At 49.7% G+C, this 23,246-nt stretch overlaps 1 protein-coding gene across 2 annotated transcripts in view; it reads right to left on the bottom strand.

Annotated features, from left to right (window-relative positions):
• Positions 1-23,246, bottom strand: part of CACNA2D2 (calcium voltage-gated channel auxiliary subunit alpha2delta 2) — a 597,809-nt gene that overhangs the window by 202,354 nt on the left and 372,209 nt on the right. For both annotated transcript variants that reach the window (XM_054035873.1, XM_054035874.1), the window contains exon 5: positions 3,106-3,150. In XM_054035873.1, coding sequence (XP_053891848.1) covers positions 3,106-3,150 — 45 coding nt within the window. The remainder of the gene's footprint in view (positions 1-3,105; positions 3,151-23,246) is intronic.

Here is a 23,246-nt window from a genome sequence, read left to right as displayed (position 1 = left end):
AAACAAACTATGCATAACTGGCTGTGAGACTGAAGGTCAAATAGGGCAAACTGGCTGTTACCCTAAGAAACTCAATCCACATGTTCTCACCCCAAATTATCAACTATACGTTTGTTTTCCTAATAAATCAAATATACCATGGATAATCTGTTTTGTCCTATCAATACGTTTTTCACTCTGAATTAGAAGCTGCACGTTTATCTGTTCTGTGAATCAGGTAAACTCGCTCTTTATAGATGGATAATATCTCTTGTTCTATTGCAAGCCCTAAATAATGTGAAATGCTCATATAAAATCAAAGCCTGTATCCACCAAATGTAAAGGCTTAGAATGGATTTTGTTTGTTTCCTTAGTAAATGACTGCTGCATTCTAGGGGTCATAGGCACAAAAAGAAAGGTGGAAAGATATAATCACCTAACCACAGTATAACTTGGAATTATTAAAAGAAATTGCTTAAAAAGGGGGAAATTTCAATTAACAACATGGGCTAATACTGAACTTAAATCCTTGAGCTGAATAGAACTAAAAAGCCTCCGATAAGAATTGAAGAAATTTATTATTCACCCGCGCCATCTACTTGATACCAACAGAAGCAGCAGAGAAACTGAAAGGGGTGAAATCTGAGCACTAATGTGGCAACGGGCCAATGGAAATCCAATGATGCTCCCCTGCAATGAGCCCAGGATTTAGGGTATATAAATCTGAGGTCACCATGGGGGACCCCAGACTTGACTGAATCCCTGCATTGCAGCAGACTCCTGGACCAGCCACGTGGAACGGACTCTCCCGACAACGCAGGGTTAACCAAATATGAAAAAGTGGTGAGATTTCATGTCAAAGATTGTATTCCTCCTTTATGTATACATAAATAACTGAAGGGTACCTTGTTCAGTCTAGACCAGGGGTCTCAAACTCAAATGACCATGAGGGCCACATGAGGACTAGTACATTGGCCCAAGGGCCACATTGCTGACACCTCCCCCCCCACCCCCACTCCACCCCTTCCATGAGGCCCCGCCCCTGCCCCGCCTCTTCACACCCCTTCCCTGCCCCCATTCCAACCCCTTCCCCAAAATCTCCAACCCAACTCTGCTCCCTCCCTACCCCCAGGGGGTGCAGGAGGGGTGTGGGGTATGGTGGGGGCTCAAGGCAGGGAGTTGGGATGTGGGGTGCAGGAGGGGTGAGGGGTACAGCAAGGGGTCAGGGTGCAGGGTGCGGCAGGGGGCTCAGGGCAGGGGTTCAGGGTGCAGGAGGGGTGCGGGGTATGGCAGGGGGTCGGGGCACAGGAGGGGTGCGGCATGGGGCTGAGGGCAGTGGGTTGGGATGCAGGAGGGGTGCGGGGTGAGGCAGGGGGTCGGGGTGCAGGAGGGGTGCAGGGTATGGCAGGGGTCAGGGTGCAGGGTGCGGCAGGGGGCTCAGGGCAGGGGTCAGGGTGCAGGAGGGGTGCAGGGTATGGCAGTGGGTTGGGATGCAGGAGGGGTGAGGGGTGAGGCAAAGGGTCAGGGGTGCAGGAGTGGTGCAGGGTGCGGCAGGGGGCTCAGGGCAGGGGGTTCGGCTGCAGGAAGAGTTCGGGGGGCAGCATCTGGCCTGGCGCGTACCCGGGGCAGGACAGGTTCCCTGACTGCCTGCCTGTCTCCCTGCCCCCGCAAGAGGCTGAAACATGGGGAAGGGGGGGCGGAGGGGCTGTGTGTTTCTGTTGCTTGAGGCACTGCCTCCAGCAGCTCCCATTGGCCGCGGATCCCCGTTCCCAGCCAATTGGAGCTGCTGGGGGCGCTGCCTGAAGTAACAGTCACAAACAGCCCCTCCGCCCCCCCTTCCCCACGTTCTAGCCTCTTCCCGGAGCTGCGCAGGGCAGGCCAGCCAGGCAGGCAGGGAGCCTGCCCTGCTCCCGGTGCACGTCCGGCCGCCGCTCTGGTAAACACTGGGGGAGAGCGGGGGGGCTGTGAGGGGCTCGTGGGCCGCAGAAAATCACCCCGCAGGCCACATGCGGCCCGCGGGCCGCGTGTTTGAGACCCCTGGTCTAGACTCTCCAGTGAGACATCAAATAACCATATTTTAGATTTTAACTCATGGTCTATGTATGAGCTCCTTTATAAACCCAAGCAAACTGGCCTAAGAGAGATTTGAACCGTAACTTCAAGTAATTGCTTTTGATATTCTAAACTTGTCCCTCATCCCCAATCCATTCATATAGCAGGGAGCACACTCTTAAAAGTGCCTTACAGACAGGTATATTCTGACTCCTTGGAGAAATGTTAGAAGGGTGATAAATTTGTTAGGTACTAAAGAACTGATGATCCTAAGCAAATGTGATAAAAAATCTTAGTAATTTGCATTGTTCCTTGGTAAAACTGCTGAGCCTCAACCCTACTCTGTGACAACTGCTTGTAAGACTGTATTGGGGTGTGTAGAACATAACTGGAACATTGGTTCTGTCTACACTTGATTGGTGAACTGTTGGTTGTATACTAATGTGGTTCAAGGTGAAGTAATAAATTGCTGTTTGGTGAAGAATAACCCAGTGTCCTGATTTGAGAAATACTGTTCAAGTTAAAAGTTGACCTAAGAAGAACCTAGTGTTAAGTTGGTAAGCTATTGCCCCCTGGACTCGATAAAAAGAGGTTCTCCTATTAGATTCCATTCTAATATCACACACATCAAATTAGCAATTTGTTAGATTTCAGCATTAAAATCTAAAAAGTTCCTCAGCAAAGTCATAACGTTGACCCCTATTCACGTTGACACCTATCCCATTCCCTACAGCACCCCCTGCTGGGAGAGGTTGGGACTGGAGAAGCTGGCAGTTCTCCCACAGCCAGTGCTCCTGCCCCTGCCACACAATGAGTCCAGCTGTTAAAACTAGGAACTTGCCATGAGTTCCCAGACCTAGCAGTCAAACACCCTGTATTGATACGAACCCGAGTGAACTAGGTCCTGTTCCCCTGTCTGGGATAAGTTTGCCATGTAAAAGGTCCTGCTCCTGCCAATAGCTGCCACAGGAGCAGGTTCCATGCATTGTATCAGAGTGGGTCAGGCAGAGTAGAGCGTCAGCCCAGGCCCACCCCCTACCTGTGACTATTGGAGGATGCAGGGATTATACTCACATATTCCGTGTCTGCCTTGGAGTCGTAGTATTCAATATCCTCCTCCTGCAAAGAAAAGGTAAAAGCTCCGGTTAGTGCTATGCACAGCCCTGGCTGGCAGGCCCACGCCACCCCAAACGCTCGCAGAGGCTGTTCAGTCCCCTGCCTCCCCACTGGCCAGGTTCCTGGAAACAAGGCTCAGAAGGAGGTTCCCAAGAGAAAAATGGGAGCTTTAAAACAAACCCCATGACTGAGCCATCGCAGTGACCATCAGATGGGTCCAGCTTCCCCTTCCTCCATCCCCTTGCACTTTATTTCTTTCTGTTTCTAAGAGTCGGTGTTAATTGTAGCACTTGCTTCACCATCTCCCCCTTGATGATGTCAGAGTGGGGGTTATGACATCACGGCCTACCACCTCTCCTCCTGCCTGACCATCACAACCTCAGTGGCATCTAAGTGCATCATCACAGTGAGGTTGTGATGTCACTGATCATCATCTCTCTTGCTTGGTGATATCATGATGCATCATCATGGGGGGGGGGGGCTTGGTGACATCACAGTGCCTTGTCCAAGAAGAGGCTGTGATGTCACAGCCCCAAAGAACGTTACTTTACATCAACCACAAGTTAGTGAGCCATCTGCAGGAATCATTGGGAGTAATCTATAGAGAGTAAAGAGACGCAAGGAAGAAAGGAGCGCAGCAGTGTATGGACCCTGGACTTCAGAAAAGCAGACTTTGACTCCCTCAGGGAACTGATAGGCGGGATCCCCTGGGAGAATAACATGAGGGGCAAAGGAATCCAGGAGACCTGGCTGTATTTTAAAGAATCTTATTGAGGTTGCAGGAACAAACCATCCCAATGTGTAGAAAGAACAGTAAATATGGCAAGTATCAGGGGGTAGCCGTGTTAGTCTGTATCTACAAAAACAACAAAGAGTCTGGTGGCACCTTAAAGACTAACAGATTTATTTGGGCATAAGCTTTCGTGAGTAAAAACCTCACTTCTTCGGATGCAGTAAATATGGCAGGCGACCAGCTTGGCTTAACAGTGAAATCCTTGCTGATCTTAAACACAAAAAAGAAGCTTACAAGAAGTGGAAGATTGGACAAATGACCAGTGTTGTGGAAAAAGTCACCCACACATCATTTTGATCAGAGACTCAAGCCTGAGGCCCGTTTATTTAATACATACCAACGCGTTGGGGGTAGCAGCCAGATACTGCTCCCCCGATACAAGCACGCAAAGCCTTTTTAAAGTTACAAACCATAAACAGATTACACGCTGTTCCAATAATGATAACCATATTAGGAATAGGAGAGTTAGGGTCTTTCTGTACTTTCTGGCACTCTTTTGCAATCTTTCCAGAACTGGGTGCAAATTGAGTTAAGGGCTTCTTGGTGGTTTCCGACAATGTCATTTCTTTGCCTTATATGGGGTGCCCATTACACGGATGTTCCAGGCAGGGTGCAGTTACATAATGGGGTGCTTACGCAATTGGAGTAGGGGAAGGCATGGTTACACAAAAGGGGTAAGGGGAGGCATGATTAGTCATTTTAGCTGATTGCTTTATGCTTATTGCATCACACAAGCGGTTATTATATTTTAACAGTCATAGGCACACACCCTATTATTTCTGTTGCTGGGGCTTCTTATCCCTCTTCTCCCCGGCCTCCCTCCCTCCTCTGGTCATACCCTTGACTATTACTGTTAGGAAGCACAACACTTAGCTTGGTTCAGGCTTGGGCCTGTTAGCCGCTGGGTGGGTCCAGGCCAAGCAGGAAAGCTGGGTGGGTCCAGGCCAAGCAGGAAAGCCTATAGTATAGTATAGTATAGTATAGTATAGTATAGTATAGTATAGTATAGTATAGTATAGGGCTAGCTTAATTTTCCCCCACACCAGGGAGGAGTATAAAAATATTGCTCAGGCATGCAGGAGTGAAATCAGGAAGGCCAATCACACTTAGAGTTGCAGCTAGCAAGAGATGTTAAGAGTAACAAGAAGGGTTTCTTCAGGTATGTTAGCAACAAGAAGAAAGTCAAGGAAAGTGTGGGCCCCTTACTGAATGAGGGAGGCAACCTAGTAACAGAGGATGTGGAAAAAGCTAATGTACTCAATGCTTTTTTTGCCTCTGTCTTCACGAACAAGGTCAGTTCCCAGACTGCTGCACTGGGCAGCACAGTATGGGGAGAAGGTGACCAGCCCTCTGTGGAGAAAGAAGTGGTTCAGGACTATTTAGAAAAGCTGGATGAGCCCAAATCCATGGGGCCGGATGCGCTGCATCCAAGGGTGCTAAAGGAGTTGGCGGATGTGATTGCAGAGCCATTGGCCATTATCTTTGAAAACTCATGGCAATCAGGGGAGATCTCGGATGACTGGAAAAAGGCTAATGTAGTGCCCATCTTTAAAAAAGGGAAGAAGGAGGATCCGGGGAACTACAGGCCAGTCAGCCTCACCTCAGTCCCTGGAAAAATCATGGAGCAGGTCCTCAAGGAATCAATTTTGAAGCACTTAGAGGAGAGGAAAGTGATCAGGAACAGTCAGCATGGATTCACCAAGGGCAAGTCATGTCTGACTAACCTAATTGCCTTCTATGAGGAGATAACTGGGTATGTGGATGGGGGGAAAGAAGTGGATGTGTTATTCCTTGACTTTAGCAAAGCTTTTGATACAGTCTCCCACAGTATTCTTGCCAGCAAGTTAAAGAAGTATGGGCTGGATGAATGGACTGTAAGGTGGATAGAAAGCTGGCTAGATGGTCGGGCTCAACGGGTAGTGATCAATGGCTCCATGTCTAGTTGGCAGCCGGTATCAAGTGGAGTGCCCCAAGGGTCGGTCCTGGGGCCGGTTTTGTTCAACATCTTCATTAATGATCTGGAGGATGACAACTCAACTGCATTCTCAGCAAATTTGCAGATGATACTAAACTGGGAGGAGTGGTAGATATGCTGGAGGGTAGGTATAGGATAGAGAGGGACCTAGACAAATGAGAGGATTGGACCAAAAGAAACCTGATGAGGTTCAACAAGGACAAGTGCAGAGTCCTGTACTTAGGATGGAAGAATCCCATGTACTGCTACAGACTAGGGACCAAATGGCTAGGCAGCAGTTCTGCAGAAAAGGACCTACGGGTTACAGTGGACGAGAAGCTGGATATGAGTCAACAGTGTGCCCTTGTTGCCAAGAAACCTAATGGCATTTTGGGCTGTATAAGTAGGGGCATTGCCAGCAGATTGAGGGACGTGATCATTCCCCTCTATTTGGCATAGGTGAGGAGTACTATGTCCAGTTTTGGGCCCTACACTACAAGAAGGATATGGAAAAATTGGAAGGAGTCCAGCGAAGGGCAACAAAAATGATTAGGGGGCTGGAACACAGGACTTATAAGGAAAGACTGAGGAAACTGGGATTGTTTAATCTGCAGAAGAGAAGAATGAGGGGGGATTTGATAGCTGCTTTCAACTACCTGAAAGGGGGTTCCAAAGAGGATGGATCTAGACTGTTCTCAGTGGTAGCAGATGACAGAACAGGGAGTAACGGTTTCAAGTTGCAGTGGGGGAGGTTTAGGTTGGATATTAGGAAAATCTTTTTCACTAAGAGGATGGTGAAGCACTGGAATGGGTTACCTAGGGAGGTAGTGGAATCTTCTTCCTTAGAGGTTTTTAAGGTCAGGATTGACGAAGCCCTGGCTGCGATGATTTAGTTGAGGATTGGTCCTGCTTTGAGCAGGGGTTTGGACTAGATGATCTCCTGAGGTCCCTTCCAACCCTGATATTTTATGATTCTATCTTGTAGGAGATCAGACTAGATCAGTGATTCTCAAACTTTTTTTTCTGCGGATCACTTGAAAATTGCTGAGGGTCTCGGTGGACCACTTAATAATCTTTCCAAACATTGTTTGTACCGTTAGCTAACTACTGTAAAGTACTTTGGATAAAAGTGCTATATAAAAAAAACCCTTAATAATAATTAATGTTTTTTGTTCTACATATAAAAGCACACAACTCATATTTTAATCACTAGTCTTAACTTTCTAATGTGATGGATGTGCCCTCTCAACCCCACTGCGGCAGTCCCTAAGCTGGGGCTGGGAAGGAGGGAGGTCTCTCCCCAGCCACAGAGCTGATTCTATGATTCTATGATTCTAAGGAGGGCCATCTCTCCTCGGGAGCTGCAGCCCTGGAGCTGGGAAAAGTCTCCTCTTTCTCTAGCCGCTGCACCCCTGCAAGTCCCAAATTCCCCCCATCCCCTCCACTGATTAGGTGGGTGGCCCTTCATTCTCTTGTGTGTGGCTACCCAGGCGCTCACCTTAGAGGGAACTATATGTGGACCACCTGAATGGAGCTCACGGACCACCAGTGGACTGCGAATCACAGTTTGAGAACCCCTGTACTAGATGATCACAATGCTTCTCTGTTATCAGAGGTGGTCGTGGTGGTGTTGGGGGAAGGCTGGAAATGCCATGAGCCCCGCCCTCCCCTTCACCCCCAGCAGCAGCAGAAGCAAACAAACAGCCTGAAAAATAAAAAGCAGCTTCACCATTCCCTTGGAGAAATCCATGTAATTAATTTGGGGTATTTAGAAACCATTTATGCAGAAAGGTCTGCTCTGATTCCTCATCCCGCGTGCTAGGACATGCGGCAGCTGATAAAATTCATAAAGAGAAAGGCAATTCAGAGAGCAGTAATACTGTCAAAATAGAATTTTATATTCCATCCAAAGGGGTAATTAAAGGGCAGAGGGAGACTATTCTGGATGCAGGAATACAGCAGCAGTGGCAGTGCGCTCAGTGCTAACATGGCTGCCATTCAATCAGCCGCTACACAAAGACAGCTTTCTCTCCTGGAGCTGTGTCAGTGCTGATGGGATTTTATTATTATTCCTATTATTATTTAAAGGGAAAAACGATCCGTGCTGAGAACAGCAGCTCAGGCAAGGAACCTGCAAGGATCTCAGTTCACTGCATTGCCACGGGCCCAGCTCAGCAAACGGGCTCAGGCCAAGCTCAGGGACATGGCTATACAGGTGTGCAGACACGGCTGAAGGGGTCAACTACCAAATGTGTGTACACTGGCCTGTTGTTCTGTTCCACAGGGAAGTTGTAGGCAAGAGCCGGTGTGGGGAACAACTTGTCTGCAGCCAGTTAGGGATTTCAGGATGGAGAGGTGTGAAACCCCACAAACCAGCCACAGTGCTGTGAGCCTGTGCCCTCACCCCCACCCCCTGAGTCTCTGATTGGCAGCAGGGGTTGAGCAAGCAGGAGAAACTAGTTAGAGAGAGGGATGGCAAGAAATTCTGTCCCGATGGCCTGTTGCAAGCCTCCTGTGAAGAAGATGTGGCGACTGGCACAGGGGGCTGGATGCACAGTGCCCCTTTGGGTCTCTGGCAGTGTGGAGCAGCGAGAGTGCCAGCAGCTGCTGCAGGGACCCAGGAGTCTGATAATTGGCGCGCTGGGCTAGGGGAACAAGCCCTGGAAGTAGCCTGGTCTCATAAGCCTGCATTGCCGGTAAGGACCAGCCAGAACTCAAAGGGAAGGGAGCTGCTGCTGATGGGGAGTGTTTGTTACTGATAATGGCATTGGAGTGATTCCTGCCTCCCCAAAGGCCATAGGCGGGCTCTCCACCACAGGGCAAGAGAGGGAGGCTAAGCAAGGGGAGCCTCTGACGGAGAATAGCAACAGTGATGGGCGTGTGAAAGACACCTCGTGGCCATCGCTAAGGGGCTCATAGACTGGCATGGTTCCATAAAGCGGTGGGCCAAATCCTGCCCCCTCAGGTTTGATGGGAGCCCAGAGGGTATATGGAGCCTCTGAATCACCCAGGGTAGCCATGCAGCAGCAGAACACGATTCCTACCGAACATGCACTAAACCCTGTGGAGAGACGCATGCTGCCCCAAGCAGGCCGGCTGGCATGTGTACTCAGTTCCCAGTGAGCTATGCCATGGTGCACAGTGTACATTAGCCCAGGGCACAGCACACCAGCTGGCTCTGTGCTAGCAAGATGGCCCTGGAAACATGCACAGTCAACACTGCTCCACTTCCCCTTGTGTCTCCCAGCAGCAAGGGCCGGGCTCGGGCAGTATAATACTGCAGATAGAATATGACAACCAAGACCAAAGCTATAGACCTTACTTCATTGCACAGGAAGGGGTGTAATAAATCAGGTGACCAGACCAGCACCCCAAGATTAACGTATGGTGCGGTCAGTCCTAGGGGCTGTCTGGATATGGACAAAGCTAAGAGTCACCCACTGACTATAAACAAAAACATGGTTTTCTGTAAAGATGTTGTTTTCATCATAGCAATTTTGGTATACACAGTGGCCAAAATGTTCAAAGTGACCAGTGATTTGGGGGGGGGGGTCCAATTTGAGACATCTTAAAGAGGCCTGGTTTGCAGAGGGTGGATGCTTGGTGCTTTCTGAAAAACAGCTTTCTGTAAGGTGTCTCCAGTGGGTCGCCCCAAATCACGAGTCACTTTGGAAAATCTTGGCCAATGTCGAGCATTTACAAGCTTTGCATATACTAAACAGGAGCTACTTCCTCCATTGCACCTGCCTCTAGGGTGGAACCTGGAAGCTTTCAGACAAGGCCAACAATGCACAGCAGTTTAGGACAGGAAGTGAAAAAGAAGGTCAAACATCAACAGAAAGTGAAGGGGGAATTCAGGAAGGCAGAATGTAATGATGTGGTTTGAGATCTTCAGCGACTAAAGGGGCCAAGGCTATAGGTAGGAGGAGGCAATCTGTGTAACACCCTGTCCTGTAGCATCACGCCAGGGCACTGGTTCAGTGCTCATGCAATGGGAAGAGTGAAATGCCGGCTGTGCAAACTTGTGATCATTGAGAGAGAAATCCACAGCAAGCCTACAAGCCAGGTTCCCCTTGGCCCACACTCTTAGTTCACATACCTCACACTTTTCAGGGTGCATTGCTGTTTTGTCTTTAACTCATCCATGCATAAAAAACACTGAAAAATTGTCTGTCTGCCTCATAGGGTATGTCAGTACTGCAATCACAGGGTGTCACTGCAGCTTGTAGCTTTAATCTAGCTAGCTCAGGTCTCACAACAGCGAAGCTGTGGCAGCATGGGCTTCAGAGGGGCTGTATAAACCCACCTGGAATCCTAGGTAATTACTTGCAGAGCTAGCCCAGGCGGTCGCAGCTTCACTGCTCCGGGACCCAACCTAGCTCGATTAAAGCTAATTTGGGTACGTCAGCTCGAGCTGCATTCACACTCTGTGACTGCAGTATAGACATATCCTTAGGAATGAAATGCACCTACATGGCTACAAAATCTCTTCTCCCATCCCTCTCCCTCCACCCTTCCCTTCCAGTCTGATAGGTAATGTTTCTCAGCTGACAACAACTCTTCTTGGCTACATCACCACCACTGTAACCAACTCATGTCTTCCTAAGACTTCATAGCTGTCCCTATGCTACAGCCATAGCCACTTGGCTGCACACCTGAGACACGGGTCCCTTAGGACACAAACTATCCCAGCCAGATCAGTTGCTTAGCACCTGTTACATATCCCCTGGAGCTGCTTCCTTTGCACAGATGGATTTTGTTATTGGCCAAGAGTTTGCATCTGGTGAGTTAATTCAACTCCCTGTGATGCCGTCGGTATTATCACCTCTGTCATGCTGATCTCACTAGGAACGTATGCAAGGAGCAGAGAGATACTAACCCTTCTTTGGAGTTATCCTTAGACAAAAATCTGCTCAGCTAAAGCGCTTTCCTGTTTCTTCTCTGGATCGTTAAGACCCAAGCTGACAGCATGCTCAAGCTTAAAGAGATCTGGGCAAATTACATAGGCATAGAGTGAAAGAACAATCAATGGGGAGACGTCTGGCAGCTGGTTAGAAAGGAACACAACACGTAAGGAATAAGCTAATCTGTGACATTGACCATCACATGTACCTTCCTCTGCACGGATCAGAGTGTTCAGTCAGGAGAAGCCTGACTCCCAGGGATCCATATCCCACAATGGTTCCCCAGTGCATTTGCAACAATCTAGTCCAACACTAGAGATCTGGAAAGAGATGGTTGGGTTTGGACCTCACTGTGCCCATGCTCGTATGGGCAGAGGCAGCAGAAAACTCATGGAGCTGAGATCCCAACCATGGGACTCAGGATCCATACTCAGGAAACAGGGCCGGCTCCAGGATTTTTGCCGCCCCAAGCAGCAAAAAGAAAAAGAAAAAAAAAAAAAGCCACCGCGATCGCGATCTGCTCTATCGCTGCTGCTTCAGTCTTCGGCGGCAATTCGGCGGCGGGTCCTTCGCTCCCAGAGGGAGTGAAGGATCCGCCGCCGAATTGCCGCAGAAGAGCCGGACATGCTGCCCCTCTCCGTTAGCCACCCCAAGCACCTGCTTGCTGGGCTGATGCCTGGAGCCAGCCCTGTCAGGAAAGAGGCAAGGCAAGAGGTGCAGGGGGTACCACAAAGGGCTTCTCCAGCTCACGCAACACACAATGACTAATAACTTACTCGCTCTCTGGGCCTGCCCCATCCTGAAAGTGATGGAGCGGACAAACCCACACTGGGTCAGGGAAGGAAGGGGTTAATGATCTGTCTGGGCGATGGGGTCTGAAACTGTCTCTGTGTTTATACAGCTCCTTGCACACTGAGGTCCTGGTCCATGATTAGGGCTCCTAGGCGTTACCGCCTCTTAGGGGTTTTATCCTGCCATCTGTCACCGTACTCTCTGGGCTCCTTCCACATACAACAGAAAGCAGTAGTAAAAGCTCTTGTGGACTTCATGAGGTCTCTGTCTCTCTCTTTTTTCGGGGTCAAAACTCTTCTTGGGGTATTTTTGTTTGATTAGTTATTTCAGATTTTTAAAAATTTGTGTTTATTTTTAATTTTGGGGGGTGGGAGGTGAGGGTTGTGTAGGTGGGGTGGTCAGTATGGTGAGTGTAAACCTTGCTATAGTGGAAAGACTTTTGCAAAGAGGAAGGTTTCACAGCATCTCCGGACGACCGTCGGACTCTGGATTCACCTAACCCAGAAGTTCTCAAACTGTGGTGGTCCGCGAGCTCCATTCAAGTGGTCCGCGGATATTTCCCTCAAAATTTTTTACTGGTGATCCCTTTCGCATCGCAAGCCTCTGAGTGCGACCCCCCTAATAAATGAAACACCCTTTTAAATATATTTAACACCATTATAAATGCTGGAGGCAAGCGGGGTTTGGGGTGGAGGTTGACAACTCATGACCCCCCATGTAATGACCTCACGACCCCGAGAGGTCCCAACCCCCAGTTTGAGAACCCCTTGGCGGCCACACACGAGAGAATGAAGGGCCACCCATGCAGGTGTGGCTCCACTAATTAGGTGCCTGGACCCTGGAGAAGATGCACATGTAAGATGAGGTGGTGGCCTTGGTGGGAATAGGGAGTAGGTGGGAGGGGGCAGTGGGGTGAGAAGAGGGGGTCGGGGGAATTTGGGACATGCCGGGCTGCGGCGGCCAGAGAAAGAAGCGACTTTCCCCAGCTCCAGGGCTGCGGCTGCTGGGGAAAGACCTCCCCTTCTTCCCAGCCTCAGCTCGGGGGCTGCCGTGGCGGGGGAGAGAGTGCCATCCATCACATTAGAAAGGTAAGACTACTGATATTAAAATATGAGTTGTGTGCTTTTATTTGTAGAACAAAAAAATGTTAATTATTAAGGTTTTTTTTATATAGTGCTTTTATCCCAAGCACTTTACAATAGTTAGCTAATGGTACAAACAACATTTGGAAAGATCATTAAGTGGTCCGCCGAGACCATCAGCAATTTTCAAGTGGTCTGCAAAAAAAAAAGTTTGAGAACCACTGACCTAACCTCCCCGTGGAGTTTGTTCTATTGCCAGATCCCATAGACCAAGAATGGCTGAATGTGGAGTTAAGAACATACCCTGAGTCACCCCATTTTGAAAAAAGCTTGGCCACTGATTTTAGTGGGTTCCCCAAAAAGAGGCATGGAGGGGAAGTCTTGTCCAGTTAATTTATCTATTTTGCAGGAGCTGAGAATAAGTTATTTTCTCCCCACAGAATATTTTCTAGTGCTTTGCCCAATCTAGCTCTAAAGTGTCTCTAGAGATGGGAGCGAGTGCTGGTGATCGAGCGAAATCATTACGCCTAACCCAGGCAGAGACAAATGCTGAACCCCACCACTGCCTTTCTAATTGCTGAAAAATTGCTTCTGATAGGGTAGAATGAGACTATTTGATGCTAACAGAGCAAAACTCTGCTTTGGATTCAAAGCCCTTGGATCCCAACTTAACAGACTTATTCGGAATGATGCTTTCTCATGGGTCACTGGCTTAGTAACACAGCCATGGGTAGGACTCCTATGGGGGACAATGAAGGGTTGGAATGCCCTCTCCCAATTCATGCCCCCTACAAAAATAAGCTCCAGCTTTCTCTCCCTTCCCTTGTTATTAAACACCTCTCCTACTCCCTGCTTCCAACCTGCAATGGTAACAGCATTCCCTTCCCATTCGCTAAGCACCACTGGGTGGTACTGAACGCTCCAGAGTCAGAGCAGTGCCTTGCTTAATGGATTATTTTCCTGGTGCTTCTAAAATGAAGGATTATAGTACATTTAATTCAGTCTGAATTTTGGGGCCCGGCTCCTGGGTGTGAGGGTTCATTTCTTCTTATTTATGACACACTATTTTCTAATTTATTCCCTTTCCAAATGTCTCAGAATCTCTCCTGGGGAACTGCTCATGTGTCTTATGGAGGCGGCGTGCCGAAGTCCCTGCTTTGTATGATGCAAACATTTCCCCTGTCATAATCTTGAGCTACACTTTAATATTTCCTTGATTGTCTGGGGTGTTATAATCTCCTATTGACCGCCTCTGTGCCTTTTGTGATGTGTTAATCCCTCAGCAATTGGAAGCCGTGCAATGCAGCCTCGCCACAAGACCTGATCTAAAGAGGCTGTAAGAATCTTTGCATCAGGTAGCAAACAAAACTGGGAAATGTGCAAAAGACCAGGCGCCCCCTACCTATCCAGGCATGATACAACAGGACGCACCCATTCACATGAGTGAAATTGATTGGTGGGCGTGCACACATACCCCCTTCCAGAAAATACATAGCTATTAGAAAAAAAGGTAAATTATTTATAGCAACAGGACTATAAGCTTTCACTAACATCCCTGGGTACCTTGGCATTTCACCAGTCAAATCAACTCTCCAGGATCCATATCTGAACACCAGCGGTGTTGCAAATGCCGTAACGAAAGCTGTAAAGAGTTTTGGTCACAATGTTCCTAATTGTACTGCTCCTAGCTTTCCTCTTGGGCTGGATGAGGCCCCTAAATCATTACCAGTCTCTGGGCCCATCGGGGAGGTTTGTGCAACAAGGGAAGACAAGGCATGGCACATATATATTTAAAGTTGGGGAGAACACAGTATGTTACACTATGAGTGTGCCATTACAGGCTGTAACCTAATGAGGCACACACACAAGGGGGCAGAGCTAAGGTTGAAGAGTTAGATGTTTCCTGACATTCAAGGGCTTAGCCCATTACCTCCCTCCCGCGCCCTAGGTGCTGTGACACAATTGAGGCAATCCAGTGACGACATGGGGTAAAGGGCTGAGCCATACCCTGGGAGTCACTCCTGGGGGTTTGTAACTGAGATGACAATGCACCGCGCTGATGCCGCATTGTGAAGATGCCACCGCACAGGAGACTTGCGAGGGCCATCCCGATTTCACAGCTGGCCCTGTCAGCCTGCAACGAATTCCCCCTCAAAGCCCCCTGCCTACAGTGATTCTGAGCGGCCGTCACATGGCAATTCCATTTAATGCACTCTCTTCCCTCTACCCCTTGCTGTGCTGTCTCCTCCTGTCCAGATGTCCCACTGTGCTGGCCCCAAAGCCCCAAGTCGTCCCCCTCAGGCTTCCCAGCAGTTCAGTCAGGCAGTGGAGATGAAAGGCACATTTTCCCACCTGTTTAAGCTGAAGGCAGCGGACTCCTTGGGAGCCTCAGTGCTACTTTTAGCTTCTCTGCAGCACATGATCAATTTAGCCCCGCATGGGACTCGCCTGTCATTGCGATGGAAGAGAATGACAAACAGCAGCCTGGCTGGCATCTGGGGCATCTGCTGCTAATTACACAGGTGTACGTCAGAGCTGCACTGCATGGAGCCAGCACAAGGGGGGCGGAGGGGGAAGCTGGCAAGAATACCTCTTCAAAATAACCCTCCCCACACCCAACCTTAGCTGGCACCGCAGGTGTACACAGACCAACACACCCAGGTGCATGTTCCTGGCGGGCCAGAGTCCATCTTCCCAAAATCACCCTTTGTTGTCAGTCTGAGCACAGAGGCCAAGCACCAAACAGGCTATTAAGAGTGAAATACGCTTGTTAATGCAACTGCATTTCTGAATTGAGGCAAAGCCTTGGGCATGTGCACAGAGCCAGCAGGAGTTGGGACAAGGTTCCAACGTGGGCAGGTCCTAGTCTACATAGCGGAGCTGTGTTGTGACTGGGATGGAGGATGGCCTGGCTGCACAGCAATGGTGGAATCTATAGTGTAGATGGGTGCTGAGCTGAACAGGGGAGGCTGTGGTGCCATGAAAGGGCCACGCCTGCTGTAGCAGTAGAAATGCTCTCTTTGTTTGAAGATGCTGCACTACAACTAAGCTGTCAGTCACAGGCCCTGGCTGTCTGCAGATCTGCCACGGCCCCGTGCTTGTAACAAGGTGGCTTGACAGTCAGTTGAACAACGGTATGAACTCCCCCGCCATCCCCATGGTGTAGCATGTAGCTATCTGTACTCATGACGTCAGAGTGTTGTGAACCCAACCTGAGAGAGGCACTCCTTTAGCACCTCTATTCCACCTACACGTACCTGCTCCCCAAACCTCCCTGGGCAATACATGCTCCTGCCCAGCCCAGTGCCAGGCACCCAAACTGGAGTGCTCCTAATTGTTCCCACTTCTGTTTCATTCCCTCCATCTCCTGCCCCCTCCCACTCCATGCGGTCCCCATTTCCTGGGCCAGACCTGCCCTCCTGGCTGTCCTGCGGCTCTTCTGCCCACAGTGTGCCAGCAGCAGCAAAGAGCATCTTCCAGGTTCTCTTGGGCTGAGCTGGGCTAAAGAGAAGGTCCCTGTGCCCTGCAGGTGCTGGGACACTGCTCTGATGTGTTCTGGTGCAACAGAGGCACTGAGCTCTGCTGGGGGGCACTGCTGCTGTCCCCACCACAGGCAACGGCAGCCAACAGTACTGCCCAGCACTAGTGCAGCATGTTATGGTGGAGCCTGCGTGCTCAGGGAAGGTGCTAACTATCTAGTAGGAGAAGGTGCTACAGCTGCGGTTTGCTCCCAGGGTGCACTGACACTGCTGTTCAGGGTATGTCTGCACTGTAACCACGGGGTGGGATGTACCCGAGCTAGCTTTAATCTAGCTAGCTCAGGTCCCAGAGCAGCCAAGCTGCAGCAGCGTGTGTTTCAGCATGGCTTAGCTTGCCCAGAGCCCTGGGGAACTATTCGCTGGGCTAGCTCACTGCCCTGGGACTCAAGCTAGCTAGATAAAAGCTAGCTTGGGTATCGCTACTCAAGCTGTAATCACACCCCGGGACTTTTCTCTAGCCATGTTTCTGTCCCCTCACCTCCCGCATCGTGCACCATGGGGCTCTGCCCTCTCTCTCTCCCGTGCCTGTCCGGGGACTTGAGGGATCTCTATCTTAACAGCTCACAGTATGAATTGTTTTGACAATAGCTTTAACTCCCAGGAGACAGCAATGGTACCTTGTGCTTCTGGAATGCAGGCTCCCACTGCTGCCAACCCAGAGCACCATGCTTCCAGCCTTCCATTAAACAGCACGTGCCCTGGTGCAATGGTGGGTCTCAGCTATGGGGCAATGCACAACTGAACGGGAGTCAGTCAGCTGGCACTGGTTGAGGGCCCTCTATGGCAGACTGGCACAGCCAACAATTCAGGCTGGGATAGCAGGGCAGCCAAGGAGTCAGCCTGGCATATTGGCAGGGGCTGGGATTAGGAAGTGGGTTTCAGCATCACCCATTGCACAGCAGTCTCAGCAACTCTCATTAGCGCGATAAGGAAAAAAAAAAAAACGGAAAGGGGGGGAAGAAAGAATTGACACAGCATCTTCCAATTTCTGCTATTAAAAAGCCTAGTCATTAAGGGAATGTACTTATTAATTATCTGTGATTTGTTGTGAAATGCTGAGGGGTTTACAACAACAAGGATGGGGAAAAAAACTAATTTCTATTCCGTTGCCTTCCCAGCTCCTTCTCTGCATCCCTCCCAGCTCCCACACAGCTCTGCCCCCTTTCCAGAGCTGCCCCAGTTCGCGGCCATCTGCACTTCATAATTAACTGAACCCCTGGGAGACCCGTAACACAAATGAGCTAATTTCATGTTTAATGATCTTTAATCAGAAGTGAGTGTGACTAACAACAGTCATCCAGAAGGTGCTTTGTTATTCATTTTATCTTCCAGTGGCTCCTCTGAAAAGCTAAATTCGCCTTTGACATGTGATGGCCCAGCTCCGGAGGAAGAGGAGGAGGAGGAGGTGATACAAGCAGGCAGTGCAGGGCAGCAGAGCTTAGAGAGATGAGCAAGCTCTCCAAAATCCAACACAAAGTGCTCTCCGTCTCTCAGGCCAGTACACAGACATGCAGCACTGGGAAAGCTAGTAGAGAGGTGACTTGTCCCTCCCTCTGTGCTGCGGGATAGCGTTCCAGCAGGATTCTGTTTCTGGAGACCATTAGTAACTCTGATTGGAGCCAGTGTCACCTCCAGACAAGAACCTGAAGCCTCAACCCCACAATGCAACACAAGATGGAAGGGGAAGGGGGGCTTCTCTGACACTGCAGAAGAAACAGCACAATATTCTGTTGGGTTATTTGAGAACTAGCGTGTGATCATGTAATTAAAGACCATACTGTAGGAGGCCCACGTGACAGGGCAGAGTTAAGGTCACACAGATAAAAAGTGATAAAAAGTGACAGGAAATCTTTATTCTCCAGTTATCTATCATATGCCCATCACCATGAGACTTGAGGGCATGTTTCTCAGGCACTCTATAGTCATCTTTACGATGGTAGTCAGCCAACATGGGAGTGAGCCCCAGGAGGAGCTAGAATTGAATGTGGAAACATGATCCACTTCTGTATATCATTACTGTCCGCACTTGACAATTCTAACCCCACGACCAGCAGAGCAAACATAATCCCACTCAAAACCAAAACACACCCTGGACACCAGATCAGCATCTAAAACAAGAACAGCTCAGACCCGGAACCAAGCCAAGCTGCTAGAGACCCCCACCCAGTACTGATATATTAGCAACACATTAAAACTCTCTTCTGGCATGAAGCCTACAAAAAACTTGACACCAGTGAGGCTGCTCGTGTGCTGAGACCACTGCCTCTCATACAGATGAATAGTTTCTTATTGCATCCCTCTGTCTGTATCCATCTGTTGTCTTTCCCCTTACACTTAGATGGTGCAGTCTGCGGCCGGGACTTTGTGTTCTGTGTTTGTACAGCACCTGGCCCACTGGGGTTCTGGAGCATGCCTAGGGCACCTAGGCACTACAGTAATACAAATAAATAATGACAAAATAATTGCAGACATGCCACTTACAAAAGTAAGGAAGATTCTCCCTAAATGCTCAGGATGGAAATGGGAGGCGACAAAGCCAGAGAGAGACTGGGAGATCGATGGGAGAGAGGACACAGCATGGCTTTCTACTCCAACACCCAGAATATGAGTCAGAGATTTCCTCAAATGATCAGGAATCCCTGAAGACATTTCATCCAACTATGATGAGGAAACAAAGCCCTAGCCCTGGGAAGAAAGGAGAGGCGTGGCATGGGGCTATGGAACAACCTGGCCCTGGATTGGGAAGGGACAGACGGTGATGCCAGTCACTGGGAATCACGATACACACACAGCGTGCGCTGTGCGGCTCGTCCCCATCTCTGACAGTGACCTGAGGACTCTGTCTCTTTTCTCTCCATGCTGGCAGCACCCGTCCAGCTTGTCAAGCTAATGCAAGTCTGGTTGAGTGGCGCTGAACAGCAAGGGGAAGGCATGAAAGCTTCTGCCATCCCACGACAATGGCACTCAGGTTGCCGCTGCTGGGGGAGGGGCTGTCTACGGCCCAGGCGTGTGCAGTCGCCTCTGTGCCAAGGACAGCAGGTGAGCGTGCTCTGCTGCCTCCAGCAGGGTAATGAGGTGGGAGAAGTGCAAGGCTGAGCTCCCCTCTGTTAAATATCAACACAAGGGAGAGTGCCCCATCTGCCCAAGTGGGGTGGAGGGAAGCCGTGGCAGTGGAGGGAGTGTCTCTTCCTTCCCTTCTCTTGCAGCCCATTCAGGGCACGCAGGCTAACCAGGAAAAATCACTGTTCCCTTGTTATGCTTATAATTACACAGGATTTTTTTTGGGGAAAAGGCAATATACCACGTTTATTGAAGATACAACAATTAGCACCGTTGTCCCTGGCTAAATCATCGGCACCCAGCGAGATCACCAGCCCTGCTCAGAGCCCTGAAGGATATGACATGGAGAAGGATCAGACCAAGTCACACAGTTGCCAAGTTTGGTACAGCTTCATGGGTGACATTTGATGCAAAGTATTAAATGAACTTGTCTGCATGTCTGAAAATAATTCACGTCGACCCATACACTTCAGTTTATAGTCAAAACACCCCTTCCCGAGCAGTGGTGGGGATGGAGATGGTGCTGCACAGAGCACAACAGCACTGAGCCTGGCAGGACAGGGAGGTGGGTGGGCGGCTAAGGGTACTGGTGTGTGTCTGAGATTGTCCAATGGGTTAGGTAGGTGGGAGTAACTGGTGCTGTGGGAGATGGGGTGCCAAGGTGTCTGGGAGTGGTAGGATGGGGATTGGTAGCTGGTGGAGGGGTCTCTGGAGGGCTGCGGTGAGGGGTCCAGCTGGTGATCTCTTTTGGGAGCCGGGGTATCTCTGGGGGTATTGTGGGAGGAGTCAGTGGGTCTCTCAAGGACTAGTGCCTGGCTGGGCAGAAGGGGTTTGACTGGGGTCTCTCTCAGGGATAGGATCTGTGGTGGGGTCTCTGAGGGGCAGGCAGTCTCTGAGGGGGACTAGTGACTGGCTGGGGAGAAGAACTCTGATGGGGATATCTCCTCAATATATGTTCCATTCTATATGCATCCGAAGAAGTGGGCTGTAGTCCACGAAAGCTTATGCTCTAATAAATTTGTTAGTCTCTAAGGTGCCACAAGTACTCCTGTTCTTCTTTTTGCGGATACAGACTAACACGGCTGTTACTCTGAAATCTGTGAAGTAGCGGGTCTGGGATCTAGCTGGAGGTTAGAGGGTCTCTAGGGTTTGCAGGAGGTTTCTCTAGAGGGCATCAGGGAATTGGTCTGGGGGTGTGAGGAAGGGGGTCTGCAGACTGGTTGGGAGGCAGGGCCATGGGGATCTCTGTGGCGGGCAGAGGGTTATTAGAGATTCCCAGATTCTGAGGCCATAAGGGAGCACTGTGATCAGCTAGTCTGCCCTCCTGCATAGCACAGGCCAGAGCCCTGCCCCACAAAAATTCCTAGAGCAAAGTTTTTAGGAAAACAATGATAAATTGTTCCAACGGCTAATTACCCTCACTGTCAAAAATTTACACCTTATTTTCAGTCTGAATTGGTCTTGTTTCAACTTCCAGACGTTGGATCATGTTAGACTTTTCTCAGCCAGACGGAAGAGCCTATTAGCAAATATCTGTTCCTCATGTAGGTACTCTTAGACTGTGACAGTCACCCCTTCACCTTCTCTTTGCAAAGCTAAACATAGTACCGAGCCCCCACTCACCTTCCATCCCTGCCGGCTGGGCCACTGAGGCAGCTGCTGCCTCTGCCGCAGCTGCTGTGCCATCCACAGCTGGTTCCAGCAGGGGCAGCAAGCACAAAGACAGCCATACAGACAGACTGCCGGAAGCTAAGCTCCACAGCGACCACTAGTGTCCAAAAGTTGCAACTGCTGCTCCGGCCCCAAGCTGAGCTGTGGGCAGGTGCAACTGGCCTACTGAAAGCATGAATGTCCTGAGAGATTCATGCCACTGGGCAGCCTTGGCTTCAGAACCCGCTCTGCCCCTTCATCCACCATAGCATAGCCTGACTCCAGACCCTGCTGCCAGTCCACAGTGCCCACGCTATAATGCAGCCTGCATGCTGCTTTTCCAAACCACATTGTCTGCATCTCAGATCGGATGACTACTGCTGCGAGCTAGCTGGCGAGCCACTGATTGGAGGTGTCTGCCCCATCCCTAATGAAGCACTAACCCTATGCAGGTTTCCCCCAGACTGATTCAAGAATCATTGACCTAGGGAATGGTAACGAACCACGGCTTCCCTGCAGCTCTTCCCTTCCGTCGATCTCAAAGGTGGCTGAGCATTACTACATCCATTACTCAGAGGGAGAGAACGAGGGCTGGTCACAGCAAGGTCTTTCTCAGATTTTCTCCCAGCCACTGGAGGATCTGCCCTGCTCCAGGGGTGCTAGAAACAGTGGGAGTGATAATGACAGGCCACGGGGGGGGGGGGGGGGGGGGAAGCAGGGGGATTAGCACCGTATTGCATAGCAGCAGGGCTAGATGACATGGTAGGTAACGCCGTGGTAGTTGATGATCACCAGCACTCGTGCTGGTGCTACTGGTAATAATGCCCCAGAACTAGAGCAAGAGGGGAAGAATTTGCCCAACAGCATTAGGGTAGACCCCACCAGAGAGGGGAAGGGACTTGCTAAGGTCATCCAGCAGGACAACGGGAGAGCTGGGAACAGCAGCCAACTCCCCGGATTCCCAGCTTGGTGATCTACCTATTGGACTTGACTGTCTCCCGCCCCCCAGGAGGGCCAGCAGCACGATACTCTGCTGTCACTGGCTCATAGGGAAAAGTGATGTGTGCTCAATAACCTGCATCAGCTGCGAGGTTCCCCATTCCTGCGCTGATCAGCCCTGGTCCAGCTCAGCTTGAGCTACCAAGATACCTGCTGTCATAAATATAAAGGGAAGGGTAACCACCTTTCTGTATACAGTACTATAAAATCCCTCCTGGCCAGGGACACAAAATCCTTTTACCTGCAAAGGGTTAAGAAGCTCAGGTAACCTAGCTGGCACCTGACCAAAAGGACCAAGAAGGGGACAAGATACTTTCAAATCTGGGGAGGGGGAAAAGGCTTTGTTTTGTCTGTTCTTTGTCTGTCTGTTCTGTGTGCTTGTCGGAGACAGATCAAGAAAGCAAGCTATCAAACTCCATTAGTAACTACTAGTGAAGAAATGTGTTAAATTACTTTTATTTTGGCTTGTGATTTTCCTTGTCTAGAGGGAGGTTTATCCCTGGATTTATAACTTTAAGGTTTTGCCTAGAGGGGAGATCCTCTATGTTCTTGAGTCTTTTGTTATTCTGTAAAGTATTTACCATCCCAATTTTACAGAGGTAATTCTTTTACCTTTTCTTTAATTAAAATTCTTCTTTTAAGAACCTGATTGATATTTCATCATTTTAAGATCCAAGGGTTTGGGTCTGTGTTCACCTGTACCAAGCTGTGAGGATATTATTCTCAAGCCTCCCCAGGAACGGGGGTGTAGGAGCTTGGGGGGATATTTGGGGAAGGTAGAGCTCCAAGTGGCCCTCCCTAAATGTTTGTTTAAATCACTTGGTGGTGGCAGCGTTACTTAATCCAAGGAATAGGGGAGTTTTTAACCTAAGCTGGTAGAAATAAGCTTAGGGGGATCTTTCATGCGGGTCCCCACATCTGTACCCCAGAGTTCAGAGTGGGGAGGGAACCCTGACACCTGCTCTGAGACATGTGGTATCTAAGCACCATTTACAGCCTTCTGCTTTGGTTGACTGTCTCAGCTCCACCTGGTTCCCCTATGTAATTCTGAACCCCCTTCTCCTCCCTGTCACATACGCTCTCTCCTCTTTCCCATTTGCATTACGACCCTTTCCCAGTGCATCACCTCATTTACATGCACTGCCCTGGGGAGACAAGCAGCAAGGGCACTGATGCAGAGAGATTCCTGCCACGGCCACTCTCTCCGCCCAGGCTGGCTGAGGCTCTGCAGTCAAACACCCCTGCCAGAAGGCATTAGCTCAGTAGCCTCTGAACTGATCTTACTACTTAGGCCATAATGGCTCAGGCTTAGCAATCCTAATTAGA

This window comes from Malaclemys terrapin, chromosome 7 (genome assembly GCF_027887155.1).
Source record: "Malaclemys terrapin pileata isolate rMalTer1 chromosome 7, rMalTer1.hap1, whole genome shotgun sequence".
NCBI lineage: Eukaryota > Metazoa > Chordata > Testudines > Emydidae > Malaclemys > Malaclemys terrapin.
This window is presented reverse-complemented; position numbering and strand designations above follow the sequence as displayed.